Source organism: Physella acuta, unplaced genomic scaffold, assembly GCF_028476545.2.
Source record: "Physella acuta isolate Inbredline_101_S28 unplaced genomic scaffold, ASM2847654v3 ptg000140l, whole genome shotgun sequence".
NCBI lineage: Eukaryota > Metazoa > Mollusca > Gastropoda > Physidae > Physella > Physella acuta.
The window spans coordinates 249,378-269,890 of record NW_026731659.1 but is presented as its reverse complement, the minus strand read 5'-3'; the positions used below and the strand labels follow the sequence as shown (position 1 = coordinate 269,890).

At 36.8% G+C, this 20,513-nt stretch overlaps 2 protein-coding genes across 5 annotated transcripts in view; one reads left to right on the top strand and one right to left on the bottom strand.

The window, feature by feature from the left end:
• The window catches only part of LOC131935263 (calcium homeostasis endoplasmic reticulum protein), a 31,181-nt gene extending 22,504 nt beyond the window's left edge, over nucleotides 1–8,677 (top strand). The window contains exons 10-20 of the mRNA XM_059291638.1: nucleotides 426–464; nucleotides 2,458–2,623; nucleotides 3,851–3,972; nucleotides 4,608–4,719; nucleotides 5,901–6,103; nucleotides 6,319–6,452; nucleotides 6,623–6,781; nucleotides 6,958–7,158; nucleotides 7,449–7,528; nucleotides 7,648–7,836; nucleotides 8,505–8,677. Of these exons, the coding sequence (XP_059147621.1) occupies nucleotides 426–464; nucleotides 2,458–2,623; nucleotides 3,851–3,972; nucleotides 4,608–4,719; nucleotides 5,901–6,103; nucleotides 6,319–6,452; nucleotides 6,623–6,781; nucleotides 6,958–7,158; nucleotides 7,449–7,528; nucleotides 7,648–7,836; nucleotides 8,505–8,533 (1,434 nt within the window). The 3' untranslated portion in view covers nucleotides 8,534–8,677. The remainder of the gene's footprint in view (nucleotides 1–425; nucleotides 465–2,457; nucleotides 2,624–3,850; nucleotides 3,973–4,607; nucleotides 4,720–5,900; nucleotides 6,104–6,318; nucleotides 6,453–6,622; nucleotides 6,782–6,957; nucleotides 7,159–7,448; nucleotides 7,529–7,647; nucleotides 7,837–8,504) is intronic.
• Nucleotides 8,678–9,053: 376 nt separating this feature from the next.
• Nucleotides 9,054–20,513, bottom strand: part of LOC131935264 (transmembrane protein 8B) — a 47,372-nt gene continuing 35,912 nt past the window's right edge. The window contains exons 10-15 of one of the 4 annotated variants that reach the window (XM_059291640.1): nucleotides 18,076–18,254; nucleotides 17,682–17,818; nucleotides 16,830–16,965; nucleotides 16,039–16,252; nucleotides 15,428–15,460; nucleotides 9,054–11,231 (exon numbers count right to left, since the gene is read on the bottom strand). In XM_059291640.1, the coding sequence (XP_059147623.1) occupies nucleotides 11,167–11,231; nucleotides 15,428–15,460; nucleotides 16,039–16,252; nucleotides 16,830–16,965; nucleotides 17,682–17,818; nucleotides 18,076–18,254 (764 nt within the window). In that variant the 3' untranslated portion in view covers nucleotides 9,054–11,166. Of the gene's footprint in view, nucleotides 11,232–15,058; nucleotides 15,461–16,038; nucleotides 16,253–16,829; nucleotides 16,966–17,681; nucleotides 17,821–18,075; nucleotides 18,255–20,513 lie in introns of those variants that run through there. The other 3 variants (XM_059291639.1, XM_059291641.1, XM_059291642.1) reach the window with 3 other exon arrangements.

The window sequence follows — 20,513 nt, the reverse complement described above, 5'->3', positions numbered from 1 at the left end:
TTGATTTTGTGCTCAAATCTGTCAAAATGGATAAAATTAATTATACAAATAGCTATGCAGAGTTTAAGAGACATTGCATATAATAATTCTAATAGTTCATGTGTGCTTTAGTTTATCCTGCACAAAATTAATTGTAAAAATGTAAAATTGTTTTTTATCCTTGTATCACTCATAGAATGAATATTTTTAAAAATTTGAAAGCATGGAAAAGGTTTTCAACTAATGGGATAAGGGAAGTAACTCATGTAAATTGTAATGAATTGTTCCCTCTGAAGTTTCACCACTGAATTGCATGTCCTGTATGCCAACTATATTGCATCCAATAACATTTAATGGTAAAATTATGCAATATATGAGCTGGTCTTATTCAGTGCTTAACACTCCACGCTCCACAAAAATATAGTGTTTACATTTCACTTCTACAGAAAATGAAGGACCCGAGCCAAGCATTGTCAGGTTATCAGGTACATTCTAAGGCTTTTTCTAATGAATTTAATAACTAGAAGAAAATGTAATCCTTCATCAAAATTGTGATGCTGTTTATACTGGTGTAACACAGACTCTAACCCTTCTAATTTATTTTAATAATTTAAAGATGTGGTCCTTCTCTGGTCTCTAGATGCATTTATTTGAACTTAGGTGCTGGTTTTCTATCCCACAAAATATTTTTAGCACTGATACCTGTAGGAAAAAAATGACTTTATCACTACATTGCTTTGCCAAAGAAAATTTCTAAAAATGGCTAACATGAATTATTTACAACTCATACTGCACAAGCTAAATTCTAAACACTGAGTGGTTACATCTATTATCAATCATTATGTTGCCTCTGATATACCTTGCAATTGCTAAATTTGTAACCACTTTAGTAAGTAAAGTAGTAAAGTTCCCCTTCCAAACCTGACAGTCTATGGGGCAAGTGAAGTAGAGTTCACCTGTTTCTGTGACCTCTGCATATGAAGAGATAGTGTGGTCAGCACTATGCCCAGCCGCCTTTACTTTCCCTATGCGAATTAGGTTCCCATCAGAGTTGGGTGGACTCAGGGGCAATCTACTGACTTGAACCCAGATTTGAACTCGAGACTTATGGGTTAGCAGTCTAGCTCTCTACCCCTAGGCCCCTTATTCCCACGTTTTCTTTAACTTGCTTTCTCTGTCTTTCCAATCAAATCTTGTGATCGAAATTTCTGGCACTTCCTAGTTAGCTAGCGCGCTGAAATTTTCAGGGAAGCTTTCTTTTGGATGACCATAGAATATTCAATTGTTATTATTACTAAATTGATCAATGGAAACATTTTATTGAGCATTTTAGACCGCTATATAATCTATATATATAATTCTCCTCTGCGAGCCATTAGAAAACAAGCTGCAAGCGCCTCCTTACAGTCCCCACCCCCACATGGTCTGCTGAGCTGTGGTCACGTTAATGTTTACAAACCGTACAGCCAGGTTTAGTGACGGTTATTAGGGGCAGATAATTTAGTTTGAACCGACTTTAAACTTACAGGAGGTAACTAAGAGGATGCTGCTTTCACGGGGGGGGGGGGGGTTAGGGGAAAGGAGGGGGGTTAGTGTTTTAAAGCAAATATTTTCAGTGGCAGCATTGGTACTGTCGAATTCACAAATTATGAATTACTGAAAAGTAGAAAATAGCGGCGTATGATACGCCGCGGGTCGGCTCGTTGTAGTAAAAACGTGGGGAAAAAGGGACATAACACAGTAACTGTAATTTGTGTACAAACAACCGTAACAACTGGTGGCCAGTATGGGGGAGACGATATGGTCGAGTGGTTGGGCACACGATTGCTATCCCACTCGACACGGGTTCAAATCTATGTGTTCTAGTCAGTAACGTATTCACACAACGTGTTTTTTACGAGTTGTCTTTTTACGAGTTGTCTTTTTACAAGTTGTCTTCGTTTACCCATAAAAAAGTGAAAAGATAAAATCGATAGCAAGATTTCAATGCAAACAAACAGACAAAGACTAAAAAGTAGAAAATAATAATCATTAAAAAAGTTTTAAAAAACCCACGTTTTCTGATTGAACTAAAAAGTAGAAAATAAATACTATACATCACAATAATGCAAGCGATCACTCTACTATAAGCGATGAAAAACGTGGGGCGCCGTGATTTTCTTACAGTTTCTAATACTGTTGACTCTCTACAAGCTCCCTAATAAAAGTCAATAGTATTATCTAATCAATAGTAATATAACTTTTACTTCGGCGCCCCACGTTTTTCATCGCTTATAGTAGAGTGATCGCTTGCATTATTGTGATGTATAGTATTTATTTTCTACTTTTTAGTTCAATCAGAAAACGTGGGTTTTTTAAAACTTTTTTAATGATTATTATTTTATTGATTAAATCTATTGTAAATGTTGCTACCAGCCTTTGGTAAACCTTGCAACTGTTTGACGTGTGTCCCCCCCCCCCCCCCCACCCACCCTACAGGCCAACCTGATCACAGAGAACGCCCAGGCAGTGACGGCCATCACCCAGGCCATACAGCAGCAGTACAACTCCCTAGAGAAGCAGCACCAGGATTTTGTCTCCCACCTCAACATCCAGCTGGCTACAGCCCAGCAGCAGCTGCAGGTGCTCCTGGCACAGGCCAACAGTAAGTGTTACGTCACATTGTGGGGGTGATGTGGGGGGGGGGGGTCTTTTCATTAGTGTCAGGAATAAATCCTTCTGGCACAGGCCAACAGTAAGTTTTTATAGCACATTGGGGGGGAGATGTTGTGATGTGGGGGGGGGGGGGGGGGTCTTTTCATTAGTGTCAGGAATAAATCCTTCTGGCACAGGCCAACAGTAAGTTTTTATAGCACATTGGGGGGGGAGATGTTGTGATGTGGGGGGGGGGGGGGTCTTTTCATTAGTGTCAGGAATAAATCCTTCTGGCACAGGCCAACAGTAAGTTTTACGTCACATTGTGGGGGTGATGTTGTGATGTGGGGGGGGGGGGGGGTCTTTTCATTAGTGTCAGGAATAAATCCTTCTGGCACAGGCCAACAGTAAGTTTTATAGCACATTGTGGGGGTGATGTTGGGGGGGGGGGGGTCTTTTCATTAGTGTCAGGAATAAATCCTTCTGGCACAGGCCAACAGTAAGTTTTATAGCACATTGTGGGGGTGATGTTGGGGGGGGGGGTCTTTTCATTAGTGTCAGGAATAAATCCTTCTGGCACAGGCCAACAGTAAGTTTTATGGCACATTGGGGGGGGGGGTGATGTTGGGGGGTGGGGGGGGGGTCTTTTCATTAGTGTCAGGAATAAATCCTTCTGGCACAGGCCAACAGTAAGTTTTTATAGCACATTGGGGGGGGGGGGGGTGTGTGGGGGGGGGGGGGGGTGGTGTTGTGGGGGGGGGGAGGGGGAGTTTCCTTAGTGAGAAATTAGTACAAATCCTTCTGGCACAGGCCAACAGTAAGTTTTACGTCACATTGTGGGGATGATGTGGGGGGAGGGGTCTTTCTTTAGTGAGAAATTAGTACAAATCCTTCTGGCACAGGCCAACAGTAAGTTTTGTGTCACGTTGTGAGGGTGGGTAGGGGGGAAGCAGTGTTTCTTCCAGACTTTTTTCTCCGGGGGGGGGGGGGGGGGTGGTGGTGGTGGTTAATTCTTTATTCAGTAATAGGGGTCCTTCTCAGACTAACAGTAATAGTTTTACATTTTGCCAAGTGGGGGTCCTTTATCTTCACTGACAGGTTTAAATCCTTGGCTTCTCTTAGTGTTTGCTTATTCCTATAAAATAATTTTTTTGCCATTGTTTAAAGTCCTAAAGTCCTGATAAAAATTGCATCAACCAAACATTCAAGTCACATTTGTTAATGTCTCTTGTTCCAGGTGGGCCACCTCCCACTGAGGCACCTCTGCCCACACTGCCAGGACCTCCCATACCAGGCCAGATCCCAGGTCTCCTCAGCTTCCCTCCCCCCAACAACCTGCCAGTCACAAGTGTTGATCCAGTAAGTTCTGACATCTTTTTTCTACTCTTATTTTCCCTTGTTAGACAATGTTAACTTTAAGTTTAGTGGATTCACAAAATGTTGCTGTATTTTGTCCTGCTATAAAAATACCTGATAGTAAACAAAAACATTTTTTTAATTTATAGTAACTCTAGGCCAACACTTAATTTAAATATTGTTTGTAATCAGTAATGAAACAATTTTCTCATTAACTCCACATTTTTTCACTCATTAAGACCAAATGTATTTACACATTTTTCTGAATACCACAACATGCAGCAAATTAAGCAACATGTTTCTCCTAGTATAGCAACATGGATTGTGGTTTAACTTAAGTTCTGAATTAAATTTGACAATATTATGGGTCATGCTTATATGGCTGTGCTTTATTAGCTGTTAAGTTAATAAGTTGTCTAACTAAGCATAAAATTGTACTAAACCTCAAAGTTAAATTGATTGAAAACATTTTAGGTGAGTAACCAAATTTTAGTGGAATGATTACCCATAGTTTGAGAACCTTGCATTTGTTTTGACTAGGTCAGTCTTGAGAACTAGTGTGCTTAGTAGCCATATGCTAAAATTTTACAGAAGTGTATGTCTTAAAAAAAAAATTAATGTTAACTTGTGTTGTATAGATGCAAGGGTACAATCAAAATGGAGGCTCATCAAATCTTGGTGGAGGGATGTACAACAGTTTACATCACCAACAGCCACAGCAGTTTGAGTACAACCATGGCTCCAACATGGGTTTGTTCATTTTTTAAAATTTCACACTACAAGCCCTCCATGTTTGGCTGGGTACTTAGCAGTCTAAAACTAAATTTAATTGAATACTGACTTTGTGATTTAAAATCCCATTCCATCTGGGGAGTTTCAAAATCTATGAAGAACTGAAGTGTTTAAAAAAAAACCTTAGGTAAAACTTTAAGTTGAAGACTTTAGGTTGAAACATTTAACTTATTAGTTTTCATTAATATTTGTGTTGGTTGCATTATGTTTATATTCTGAATCTCAGTGCAGTTATAATTTCTCTGAATGGTAAAAATGTTGGCCATGTTATTAACATAATGGGACTAGAATTTGGGCTATATAGGGGAGACAAACAACTTATTTGGACATGGACATGGAAATGTTTAACCTCACAGTTCTTCATATCACATATTGCTTATTTAACAAGCTGAGGTGGGCAGAGGATTCATTCATTTCTCTAAGTCATTTAAACAATGCCTCACATTTTTTGTTGTTGCACTGTTATGTTGCTTTTATCACTATTTTAAAATATTTGATTTATAGATAAAAAAATCATTTGGTGGAAAGATTTGTTTTTTTTATTTAATTTTAGCTTTTACTTGATTTGAATTTTTTTATCCTGTATTTCCTGGTCAGATTTTAATGTAACCATTTGAACCATGATATTTCTAATTGTAACCCCAGTATCACTGTGGTTTCCACTGATCCCCAGTGTTACAGTGGCCCTCCCCCCTACTCTCCAATGTTACTGTGGTCCCATACTCACCAGTGTTACAGTGGCCCTCCCCCCCCCCCTACTCCCCAATGTTACTGTGTCCCCGCCCCCACTATTCCCCAGTGTTACTGCCCCCCCCCTACTATTCCCCACTGTTACTGTGGCCCCCCACTATTCCCCACTGTTACTGTGCCCCCCCCCACTATTCCCCAGTGTTACTGTTGCCCCCCCCCACTATTCCCCAGTGTTACTGTGCCCCCCCCCACTATTCCCCAGTGTTACTGTGCCCCCCCTACTATTCCCCAGTGTTACTGTGGCCCCCCCACTATTCCCCAGTGTTACTATGCCCCCCCCCCATCTCCCCACTGTTGCTGTCATCCCCTACTCCCCACTGTTACTGTGGTCCCCTACTCCCCACTGCTACTGTAGTCCCCTAACCACCAGTATTTGGTTTCATTTCTAGCACTTCTACCACCAGATCTACAGGGTCCACCTGGTGGGGGCCTCATGCCATTGCCTGATTTCAGCAAACCTCCGCCTGGCTTCCCACCACTTGGCCCTCCCCACCCAGGAATAGCACCACTGATTCCACCCTCAGACCTAGACCTGACCCCGTCAGTGCCGTACTACGAGTTACCTGCTGGTTTGATTGCACCTCTAGTGAGGGTGAGTTACACTTTGTATTTGTTTCATTATTTTAAACACTTTGCTCTTGTTTTGCAAAGTTTATTTTTACTTTTATGTTATTCTGACTTGATTTTTAGTATAAAATTTTTAAACAGTTTGCCCCTATTTAAGCATTATTCCCTTTAAAGGAAAATTGCTAAGGAAGCAAGGCTCTCTCTTCTAGAATATGATTATCGCCTATTTGTTTTCCCCAGCTTGAAGAGTTTGAGTACAAGCCACTGGACCCTGAACATATACGCTTACCTCCCCCTATGCCACCTAGTGAGAGATTGTTAGCAGCTGTTGAAGCTTTCTATCAGCTTCCTTCTAGAGAGAGACCAAGGGATGGGTAAGTTTTTTATTTAGTCAATATTTCTATTTCTTCTGCGAGCATTTCTACTTTTTTCTCAAAATATTTTACTTTCTATGTGGTAATTAATTGAATATGAATTTATTTTAGGGATGGTAATTTGTTATGTATTTATTTAGGGATGGTAATTGGTTATGTATTTATTTTAGGGACGGATGGGAAAAGCTGGGACTCTATGAGTTCTTTAGAGCCAAACAGCGAGCCCGGAGGATGAAAGAGGAAGGCAGAGATTCAAGGTCTCGCTCCATTTCACCAAATGACCCCAACTTCAGTCCACCTAGACGTAGGTTTAACAGTGAAGAGAAAAGGCAGGTTTTGGTTCTTCTGTGTGTCCAGGCTCATCTGGTTTATTTTCACTGTCATGCAAGATTCATTCATGGTTTAAAAAAAAAAATTAAACTAGATGTGTAAGATAGGTTAACATTTTAGTTTGGAAAATTTTGACAAAAAAGCTACATAATTTTATTAATGGTAACCTCAACAGATCTCTTTCAAGATCCCCATCTCGATCACGCTCAAGTTCCAGGTCAAGATCCCCCAGTCCAAGAAGGCGCCAGCAAAGGTCGAGGTCCAGGTCTCCAGTGCCGTACATGCGTTCCAACAACTCACACTCTCCCTCTCCATTAATTCAGCCACGCAGACGATCCCTGTCACATGGTAGAAGCCCCACCCCTCCAGGATTTATGTTAGTTAATTTTTTAAGTACCTCTAAACTATGTAAAACTTTTTTTATGTGATTTTTTAAAGAAAATTGTTGAATTTAATATTTAATTAGAGCAATTTTCTTTTATAAAACCATGATTTCAAGTTTTTGTCGATTTTTATCATGATAAAGATATATTAAGATTATATACTGTATTAAAGAAAAAGTCTCAATTGCCTAGATGATTCAAATTTTTACTAACACAGAAATTCTGTGTTTGATATGTTTGCAGTCTTGTGACCTAACAGCTATTTCATTTTTATAAATTTCAGGCCAAATTTTTCCCAGCCTCCTCTACTAGAGTCAAGAATTGGAGAAGAAAATAAAGGCCATCAGCTATTGAGGAAAATGGGTATATATATTTTTTCCCCATTTATTTTGTTGTGTATCTTCACTCCAAGGGACATTGATTTTATATAAATAATTTTGGTTTTGCCTGTTTAAAATTTGTAATGAGTCAACGTATTTTAGGTTGGGGTGGTCGAGGACTAGGTGCAGGAGAACAGGGAATAGTGGACCCAGTGGAGGCCGCGGAGGTGAGGGACAGAACTGACATGCATAAAGGGATCGGCATTGACCTGAGAGACCCTTTTGAGCAGTTCAGGAAAAACAAGAGCCAAGGTTTTATACAGAGGATGAAGACGAGAGATGAGGAGAAACGTAAGTTAGGTTTCTTTTTTAGTTTTGAAACTGCTGCATAAATGTATGCCTCGTTTTTTTAAAGATATTGTTGTGGTCAGATCTTGTAATTCAGTTTTGACCAATATCTAGATAAATATATTTTCAATGAAAATGCAAGTATATAGCATTTTTGTTCTAATTTGATATGAAGTCAATAAAAATTGATTTAAGATTACTAAATACTATAAAGGGGAGACTACAAGATTGAGTAGTGATAACCCCCATCGGTCTGGTGTTCAGGAGCAGCGTTAACAAATCTTTTTACTAAAAGGCAGATAATTAAAGTATTTGTGTGGAATGTTTTTTAAAGGGAGTATTAGCCACATATAGTCATTTAGGTGCAAGTAATTTTTTTGTTGTAAGGGTATCAAAATAAGATCTAGCTTAGAAATGAAAAATGAAGTGCTAATTGTTTTCAATACTTTCGACTCTCTCTTAAAAAGTTAAAGTATAAAAACCTAATAACAAGCTTTTTTTTTTTAAAGGCCTTACAATAAGAAAATTCCTTGTTTTTTTCTACATTAGTAAAAAAAAACCATTAAATTTAAGCATTTTATTTTTACTATTATAGCTAAAGAAAATGTGTAAGTTATTGTTATATTTTAAGTTAACAGGAATCCTTTAAAAAAATTTTTTTAAATTTTCAGCCAAAAAGAGATCAAGATTCAATGATTAGTGACTACATACAGACAGTTGGGGGTGGCTGTTTGTAGTGGATAATGAAACTGAAGCTTCATTTTCATTCTTGACGTATTATTTTAACATGTTTTATTCACATGGCCATTTATAGTTTCTGATTAAATGAATGTCTTATACCAGACTTTTTTCTGATAGTTTAATATCTAATACAGGAGACCTTTTCCAGACGAGTAGGAGTCTGACGTTGCAAAATTATCTAGTTGAGTGAATGACATCAGACTTGTCTAGATGAGTGAATGACACCTGGAGACTTTTTCAAGCTCATTGGAAGTCTGACATTACAAATTTATCTAGTTGAGTGAATGACATCAGACTTGTCTAGATGAGTGAATGACACCTGGAGACTTTTTCAAGCTCATTGGAAGTCTGACATATACAAATGTATCTAGTTGAGTGAGTGACATCACAGATGTGTTTAAGAAATGTCTGATTGTTGACACTAAAAATTTTGATTGTGTAAATGAATGAATGTTTGAAATTTCACATGATAAAGAAGGGATTTTGAAAAATAATGTACAGTAATAGTACGTGCCGTATGAAGTTAAAACATTTGACAATATAACGTGAGAAAATTGCTGAAATAAATATTTAATGTGGGAAATTTACAAAAAAAATAAAACCACCAACACTTAAAACATTATGCTGGCCATTATAAACAATATTCATTACATGCAAGTTAAAATACAAAACCATTTGTACTTAAGTTGAATTCAAATTTCTTAATTAACAATATTTCAAATTAACAAATCCTTTTGTTGTAAGTGAAACATGGGATGATTCAAGTCGTGCATTACTTGAGACAAAATATTCACAGGTATATGGAACTTTGTTGCACTGATTCTCACATGTATATGGAACTTGTTGCATTAATTGAGACTAGTTGCATCGCTTGCGAGGCAGAAATTTTATGTATTTACACTGTATGTTTTTGCTTTGCAGTCTCAGTTTAAAAAAAAAAACTTGACCTGATTGCTAAAATGTAAAAAAAAAAACAGACTTAATTTTTAGCTGCCACTAGGAAAATTCTGAATGGCTGGAAATAGTTTTTACCATAGCATTTAGACATTTGAATATAAATGAAAAAAAGACATGCTTCATTGGGACACTTTTCAACCACTACTTTGTATACAAAATTTGCAGAACAGGTGTCTTAAAGTATATTTTATTAAACACTTTAAAAAGTAGCATGAAAATTACTTCTGTGGTTAATTATTTTATAAAAACTAGTAAAGTTATAATTATGCAGGATTGTCACATTAAAAAGTTTCACACTGTTAAATTGTCAAAGAGCAAATAAAATCACTCAATAATTCACACAAGCTAAAAATTACTTAATTTAAAAAACAGTTTTTAAATTAAGCTCACTGTAAAAATTAACATAGATTTTTAAAAATCATTTAGATATGTGGGTGTTACATAAAATAGTTTAAAAACACAATCACAGGATAAATTAAAGGGTTGACCGTATTAAAAAAATTAAATGAAGCTCATAACATTTATACTTAACAACCCATTGAAAACAAGCTCATTGTAAAAAATACATTTTTAAAACACAATCACAGGATAAATTAAAAAGTTAACCAGATTAAAATACTGAAATCAAGCTAATACAAATATGACATGGCAAACCGGAAAAATAGAACACACAGAAATAAAGTGGATTTTATAAGATATTTAGGAGTAAAAACAAAAAAAAACACCTAGATTTTATGAATACTGTATGTGTTGGTCACAAATAACTACATGAATGGTGAGCAGAATTCAAAACTCATAAAAAAATATAACGTTGAATCAAACCTGAATATCACAGCAAGATAAATGTAAAAATAACTGTCAATAATCTTTGTATAAAACCAGGAATGGAAACAGGTGATGCTAAAAATGTAGTAAAATAAATAGCATTACTTTTCAAAAATAAAATATAAGCTGTTAGATTTAGCATATAATGTGCTTCACCTCTAAATATCTAGCAATGACAGTAAAACAATCATTTTAGCTTTAACATTCACATTTTTTAGTTCAAAATGTAGTTGTAAGTTTTAAAATTATCTTTTAACAGTGAATCTACAACATATATCTAACAATAGTGGTGGAATTAGCTTTGTATAAACAACAACAATTACTTGAATAAAGATTGTTTTTTTTTTCATTGGCAAGAACTCAACATTACCCATCATCTTTGAAAAACAAGAAAATTTGTTTCATATAAAAAATTAAGTGATATTTTTAAGTCAACTTAAGATTAATAAAATCCCATCTAAATAAAGTGTTCTGAAATAAATCAGACATTAATGATTTAATCATTTGGATTAGCATATTAATTTATCATAATGAATTATTTTAATCATAGCTAAACAGGGTCAACAAGATATATTATGCTACTCATTATTGCAAAAATATTATGATATAAAAAGAAATATGACTTGATGAAATAAATACTGTGAGTTAAATAAAAAAAATATTACAATGCAATAAGAACATCTTATGGTAAAAGGAACAAATTAGCTGAACCCCATTCACAACCATCCAAGCTGAATATATTACAATGAACAACTGCATGCCTGTAGGTAACATTGTAGGAGCAAGTCTCTCTCTGTCATAGATGTGATGTCATAGATGTGATGTCACAGTTTCAGGGGCGTCCACAGGTGGATTCTCTGCTTGTCTCACTTCACCTGCACATACAATTTGTAATGGTTCACTAATGGTCATAGCAGTGAGACTGTAACGGTTCACTAATGGACAAAACAGTGAGACTTTTTTGTAATGGTTCACTAATGGACACAACAGTGAGACTTTTTTGTAATGGTTCACTAATGGACACAACAGTGAGACTGTAACAGTTCACTAATGGACAAAACGGTGAGACTTTTTTGTAATGGTTCACTAATGGACACAACAGTGAGACTGTAACGGTTCACTAATGGACAAAACAGTGAGACTTTTTTCTAATGGTTCACTAATGGACACAACAGTGAGACTTTTTTGTAATGGTTCACTAATGGACAAAACAGTGAGACAGTAATGGTTCACTAATGGACACAACAGTGAGACTTTTTTGTAATGGTTCACTAATGGACACAACTGTGAGATTGTTTTGTAATGGTTCACTATTGGACAAAACAGTGAGATTTTTTTGTAATGGTTCACTTCTTCTTCTTCTTCTTCGTTCTTAATTTTTTTAGTGTTGGAAGGGATCGAGATTTATCTGCCAGTGGGTTTGAACTCGAGACTTTTTCGAATTTATCAACCATGAGCTTTTTGCCGACTCGACCACGCCTCCAACACAATTAAGGATACGTGTCAACTGGTTATGCGCCATTGAGGCCATTGACTCCGATTTCAGCCTGCTTTTCTTTTTGGATTTGCTTCCATAGCCTTTGTCCAACCAAGAACAAGCTACAAGGCAGCAGTTGTTTGATTTTGGAGTTGTCTCTCCTAGAAGAGTGGCTGTCCCCAGCTAATGAGCCTCATCTGCCCGAGAATGGTTCACTAATAAACACAACAGTGAGACTGATTTGTGATGGTTCACTAATGGACACACTTCACTAGAGATTGAAACATTGTCTGCCTCCATTGTTTTATAATGATTTAAACACTGATGTAAAGTCAAGATATTTTTTAAGTGATTATAAAATAATAACATAAAATGTGCATTCTACTGGTAATTTTAGACAAGCAGAAACTATTGCTTTGATCATAATCAGTTAAACTGAACGAAAATATATATCTAAAATCATTTGGAAAAACTGTACATCTAAATAAAACTAGTAGTAAAAATTAAACAACAAAGGGCTCCACAGGTCAAGCAGGTTTTTATAGATGATATAACAGATTAGGAGTTAGGGGAGGTAACTATCTGTAAAATGGTTAGGGGTGAAGGGCTAGCTTACAAGTGGAGGACAATTAAATATGAATGAAAGCAAAGATAAAAAAAATGGCGGTTGTTCAACCTTTAAAATATAAATATATTAAAAGCAAACAAACTCAAGCCACCTTGAAGTACAAGCACTGTGATTAAAAAAAAACACAAGCTACGTAATTATTAGAAGAGCCGTATGCTATAAATCAAAGATAAACACAAGCTTAGAAATTTTTAAAAAGTAGCTTCACAAGTGGGGACAAGAGAGTAGTTTCCCCTTCACAAATCAACACACAAGATGATTACAAGTTTAAAGAGGGATGGAGCTAGATGGGCCTGCTTTTGATAAATGCATCTCTCATCATTCACTGAAGCAGCTCTAGATGCTGAAGGAAACAGTTATGTTTGCAAGCCACTATTTTATTTTATCTTTAATCAAAGTATCTGTTGTCATGTTCACGTGGAAAAATGCTAAATTTGTACTCGTTTTTTAAAACTATGGTAAAAAAAAAATTTCAAGTAAACTTTGCAGTTAACTAAGTTGTAGAAAAGCCTGTGGTGCAATGAGATGTAAAAAAAAAAACAATTAGAATGTTTAAAAAATTATGATATAAGTAATTATAAATAAAAATATAAGCTTATGGCCAGGAAAAAAATTTAGAAGATCAGATTAAAATAGACTTAAGTAATGTTTGCTTTCTATTTTATAATCATATTATAATTTTGGGCTCACATGTGTACACTATATAGATTGTTTAATTTTGTACAGAAATGCTTTTCATTATTTAGGGGTGGGTGGTGGCCAGTCTTTTCTGATTTGAATTACTTTCCATAAACTTTCTTAAAAATAAAAATAAGGAAAAAAACCCAGTTTATTTTCATTATAACTAAGGTCATAAGGGTAAAAATCATTTAAACTCCGTTTGTTAAGGACAAACTCTACTCACTAGGATATATTAACCCCCCCCCCCCCCCCCCCCCCCCACCATTCATCTACCCATATTAGCTACTTGAAAAGTTTCACAACACAAGCTAATGTCTTGGAACTTTATTTGCAACACGTTCTCTCTAAAAAGGTATTGAAAGCTTTAAAGTAGCAGGTTGGACGTGTAACTTTATATTAGATGGATTTGTTTCTTAAGGGTAGCAGTATGTCTACAAGATCTGTAAAACTTTATTTAATACAGGTTGTGTGCGTAAAGCTTTAGGGTAGCAGTATATCTACAGCTCCTGTGGAAAATTATTTGAATGATATGGACTGTGTATGTTAATCTTTAGGGCACAAGCAAAACACAGGATTTATAGCTACAGCCAAGCATAATTTAAAAAAAAAACAACACTAGCTTAACAAAGCTTAAGACAAAACAAGTTCAGTTGATTGTTTGTGGTCAAAATTTCTACTCTTCTAAACAAGAGTAGCAAGATATGGCTAATAAAATACTTAAAAAAAACTTTTTAAAAAACCACGTTTTTCTTGTGGACTAAAAAGTAGAAAATAACTATTTACATACATTTGATGACAAAAAACGTGGGTACGTTCACCATCAAATTTCCCGACCCATCTGCCCGACCCACGTTTTTTGTTATCAAATGTATGTAAATAGTTATTTTCTACTTTTTAGCCCACAAGAAAAACGTGGTTTTTTAAAAAGTTTTTTTTAAGTATTTTATTTTCTCCTTTTTAGTCCGTTGCTACACATGAAAAACGTGGTTTTTAAAAAAGTTTTTTATATAGTTTATTTTCTACTTTATCTAATGACTTGATTAAGTATGAATTGACAAAGTGTTTATAAATACACGGACTAAAAAAATCTTGAGCGACCAGGATTCGAACCTGGGTTGTCGCGGCCACAACGCGAAGTACTAACCACTATACGATCACGGCCAGCGCGCTCACATCGATTGGGGCCGAAGTAACTGTGTCAATAAGCCTCCAGTCTTGTCGGTATCTTTAGAAATCATGTCCTCAATTTTATGGTCCTTTGGGCGTAATTAAATTAAGCTAACTACGGTCTCTAATTGCTAGTTTTTATGATTGCATCTGAAATTGTTAGGCGAAAGTAGCCTGCATGCCAAATTTCAGAACTATAGAACAATCAGAAGTGGGCTAATTTTCGATGTCAATTTTAACAACAAACACACAAACGCGAAGCTGAGTTAATAAAAACGTGTTAATAAAAAATAGAAGTACACTTGTAAGATTTCTAAAGGTAATGGATTTTAAGGGGATTTTATGTGTGTGATTGAAACAGCCTGCCTCCCATTTAAAGGCGATTTTATGTGTGTGATTGAAACAGCCTCCTTTTTATCCTGGGTGCAATTATGGCATGACGCCTGAATGTGTTGCTGACAATTCTATTCTTATCAACACTGGACTGCAAATATTCAGGCATAAACAGGAGGTGCCACATAAACATTTCTGTGAGTAAGTATCAGTGCTATGACTTTAGTATAAGTAAGTGCTATAAATAAAGTATAAGTAAGTGCTATGAGTAAAGTATAAGTAAGTGCTATGAGTAAAGTATAAGTAAGTGCTATGAGTAAAGTATAAGTAAGTGCTATGAGTAAAGTATAAGTAAGTGCTATAAGTAAAGTATAAGTAAGTGCTATGAGTAAAGTATAAGTAAGTGCTATGAGTAAAGTATAAGTAAGTGCTATGAGTAAAGTATAAGTAAGTGCTATGAGTAAAGTATAAGTAAGTGCTATGAGTAAAGTATAAGTAAGTGCTATGAGTAAAGTATAAGTAAGTGCTATGAGTAAAGTATAAGTAAGTGCTATGAGTAAAGTATAAGTAAGTGCTATGAGTAAAGTATAAGTAAGTGCTATGAGTAAAGTATAAGTAAGTGCTATGAGTAAAGTATAAGTAAGTACTCTATCCTTATATGTGTAACAACTTCATGGGAGAGCAAGCCTAAGGGACCCTGGGATGACCTAGAATCAACTGAACATGGTCTGCCATGCACATATCACAGACTACAGAGCCAAACTAGAGAACAGCTCAGAACATACTCAACTCTGTTGTATCCTTTGTTTCATAATAGGCTTTAGATTAAAACAAATATTACATTATTAACATCTTTCATTTTAAATTATTGAAGTAGACACTAAAACTTGTTAAGAAATGCTTCCTGAGAATACATTTTTAACTACATTTGTAAAACAGGTTTTAAATATGCTACGTAAAAAAAAACATGCTGCGTAAAAAAAAATTTAAAAAATACACTTAAATTCAAAATGTAATTGAAAACAAAAATATTCTCTGGACCTACTTTTTAAATAATTATATTAATAAAAAGTTTCACTGGCTAAACTTTTGAAAATAATCATCACTCCATCTATCCTTTGAATTATGACACTTCAAAAATTAATTACAACTTTCCTCTCAGATCATAACATAAATATTATTCCCATTTTATATGCAGATGTTAAAACCTATCTTATACTTCAACATATTCTACAAAACAAAACATTTAACTTTAATCTTAACCATTTGTGTGGTGAATAAAAAAAGCATATCTTCAACATTGTAATTCAAAATGTATATTTCATCATCAACTTCAACACTAATAAAAAATCAGGTAACACTTAACTAGAATTTAGACCAGGGATAAGGAACTTACGTAGATATCTTGGCTGTCTAGGTGGCACCAGAAAACATATGCACAATGCTATAGCAATGTGCCAACAACTGTGGACATAGTGATAATTCTCAACTGTTTCTAATATTATAAAAATGGCTCCTCCGGTCAATGCCAGGGCGGTGCCTGGAAGAAGATAGAACACATATCGTCGCCAGGATGGGTAAAGTGTTCGTCTTTTATACATTTTATGGCCCTGTGTTGGATGAAAAATGTGGATTTTAAAAAGTTGAATATCACTTTTTTGGATTTCAAACATTTAAAACCTGGCGCATTAGTATAAATATTATTAAAAAAATTTGGGAAGAAACATAGTTGTTAATGAGTCTTGTGATTTTGTATATTTTTTTTACTACATGTTTAAATTAACACGCTTTTTATGTACGTGCAGAATAAAAACTAAAATTAAGCGTTACTCTTACAATTAAAATATATTATAAAACATCTGTATTAACAAGAATTTTTAAAAGGCATGGTTTGCTATATAAGTATTGTTTACTCTAACTATAATCTTATGAGCTACAAGCATTTTACTTTATACTTATAAATAGTGGTGCATTGTTATATATATATATATATATTAAGAAAATCTATTTATTTATAGTGCATACAGATAAAAGCTATTTAATATAAACTTGTTTTAAATTATTAAAGAAAATAATGTTTAGTTAGTATTAACAGAATCAAATTGGAACACCAATGTCACCATTATTACCAGACACTTACCAAATACACCATTATAACCCAACACAGAAGACATACCAGACACTTACCCAAGACACCATTATCACCAAGACACCAAACACCACCGGAATAAGAAAGGTGCAAGCGTTGGTCACGTCATACACCACACCTATGAGGATAAACATAGGCAAGACAACCTGTAGGGTGCGGGTTATCCACATATACCTGAAAAAAAAACGTCTTTAAAACACTAATACAGAAAGAAATAACCAGTCAATTTAATTGGTGTACTGGATGATGCAATGTGTTTGTTAATACACTGAACATGGCTTAAAGATTGTCCAAGTGTGTTATAATGATAATTTCCATGACACAGATTTTCAGATGATAATGAAAATACACAGACTTAGTAATGATGTAGATGTTACATCTACTACACCCCATCCCATTGGCAACTATTACAGCTAATGTTGGCCACACTCATCTAATGTTGACTATTCTATATGATGTAAGCCATGACATCTGATGTTGGTCATGACATCTGATGTTGGCCATGACATGCAATGTTAACTATTACATCTGATGTTGGCCATATCTGATGTTTGCCATGACATCTGATGTTAATAACTGATCACTAAAAACTAAATAAAAACTAATAGTAATATTTACAAATATCTCCATACAGAAAACTACATTATTTCTATCGCTAAGTACATAGACACAATATGTTTTTGTTGAATTTGTGTACTTGGAAGTCAGGTTTTAAACAACCTTTATACTAAGTGTGAAAAATATTTAGTTATGTTTTCTTAAAACATTCTACTTTCAACATTTAATGTCAAATATTAATAACTAATTCAGCTAATATTAACCATGACATTTGATGTTGGCCGCGACACCAGATCTTGGCCCCAACTCAAACGATGCTGGCCATCACTCACCGTATATTGGCCATGACTAGCATCGTGTAAACTATAGAGCAGACGGAGCCGAAGAAATCACAGATTTGAAGGACGTTAAAGTGGGCAATACACAGGCGATAAATTTCAAGTCGGTCACCATCACAAGCATGATAAAACTGTTAAAAAAACATTGCAATATAAATTTTTTTTATAAACTTACATTTAATTGGCTATCTTGTACTAAATTTTATTTTATGTTAGATCTAGATTTAGTTCATCTACAACAAAAAATCAGGCCCAAAATGTGGGTGTATCAACAAAATGCCCAAAAATGTAAGTGCAAAAATTTTTTTTTTCTACTCTCATCAAATACGTTTGTATTATAAATCATATTAAAATTATTTATAAACGAAGAAAGGAATTAAAGACTTACAGTAGAAAAAAACATTGTGTATGTGTAAACAAAAGCCTCGACCAGAAATCTGCGCTTGATAGAGATGATTATAGCTGGCAGAAAAGCTAAGTTGGATACGGTGAGCAAATAAGCAGCTGCCAACTGGGTGCCAACAGAATCTGATTTACTATCATCAGTACAAGCATAGCCCCTGTATCCTATGAGTAGATAAGCAACATTATACAAGCATAGCCCCTGTATCCAAACAATTAGATAAGCAACATTATACAAGCATAGCCCCTGTATCCAAACAATTAGATAAGCAACATTATACATGCATAGCCCCTGTATCCAAACAATTAGATAAGCAACATTATACATGCATAGCCCCTGTATCCAAAAATTAGATAAGCAACATTATACATTATCCCATCATAGACATACTGACCACACCATCCCTCCCATCAGAGTGACCACACCATCCCTCCCATCATAGTGACCACACTATCCCTCCCATCATAGTGACCACACCATCCCTCCCATCAGAGACATACTGACCACACCATCCCTCCCATCATACTGACCACACCATCCCTCCCATCATAGTGACCACACCATCCATCCCATCAGAGACATACTGACCACACTATCCCTCCCATCATACTGACCACACCATCCCTACCATCAAAGTGACCACACCATCCCTCCCATCATACTGACCACACCATCCCTACCATCATAGTGACCACACCATCCCTACCATCATAGTGACCACACCATCCCTACCATCATAGTGACCACACCATCCCTCCCATCATAGTGACCACACCATCCCTCCCATCAGAGTGACCACACCATCCCTCCCATCATAGTGACCACACCATCCCTACCATCATAGTGACCACACCATCCCTCCCATCATATTGACCACACCATCCCTCCCATCATACTGACCACACCATCCCTCCCATCATAGTGACCACACCATCCCTCCCATCATAGTGACCACACCATCCCTCCCATCATAGTGACCACACCATCTGTCCCATCAGAGACATAGTGACCACACCATCCCTCCCATCACAGTGACCACACCATCCCTCCCATCATAATGACCACACCATCCCTCCCATCATAGTGACCACACCATCCCTCCCATCATACTGACCATACCATCCCTCCCATCATAGTGACCACATCATCCCTCCCATCATAGTGACCACACCATCCCTCCCATCATACTGACCATACCATCCCTCCCATCATAGTGACCACACTGTCCCTCCCATCATAGTGACCACACCATCCCTCCCATCATAGTGACCACACCATCCCTACCATCATAGTGACCACACCATCCCTCCCATCATAGTGACCACACCATCCATCCCATCAGAGACATACTGACCACACCATCCCTCCCATCATACTGACCACACCATCCCTCCCATCATAGTGACCACACCATCCATCCCATCAGAGACATACTGACCACACTATCCCTCCCATCATACTGACCACACCATCCCTACCATCATAGTGACTACAACATCCCTCCCATCAGAGACATACTGACCACACCATCCCTCCCATCATAGTGACCACACCATCCCTCCCATCATAGTGACCACACCATCCCTCCCATCATAGTGACCACACCATCCCTCCCATCATACTGACCATACCATCCCTCCCATCATAGTGACCACACCATCCCTCCCATCATAGTGACCATACCATCCCTCCCATCATACTGACCATACCATCCCTCCCATCATAGTGACCACACTGTCCCTCCCATCATAGTGACCACACCATCCCTCCCATCATAGTGACCACACCATCCCTACCATCATAGTGACCACACCATCCCTCCCATCATAGTGACCACACCATCCATCCCATCAGAGACATACTGACCACACTATCCCTCCCATCATTCTGACCACACCATCCCTACCATCATAGTGACCACACCATCCCTCCTATCATACTGACCACACCATCCCTCCCATCATAGTGACCACACCGTCCCTCCTATCATAGTGACCACACCATCCCTACCATCATAGTGACCACACCATCCCTCCCATCATAGTGACCACACCATCCATCCCATCAGAGACATAGTGACCACACCATCCCTACCATCATAGTGACCACACCATCCCTCCCATCATAGTGACCACACCATCCATCCCATCAGAGACATAGTGACCACACCATCCCTCCCATCATAGTGACCAAACCATCCCTCCCATCATAATGACCCCACCATCCCTCCCATCATAATGACCACACCATCCCTCCCATCATAGTGACCACACCATCCCTCCCATCATACTGATCATACCATCCCTCCCATCATAGTGACATCACCATCCCTCCCATCATATTTAGTGACCACACCATCCCTCCCATCATAGTGACCACACCATCCCTCCCATCATACTGACCACACCATCCCTCCCATCATA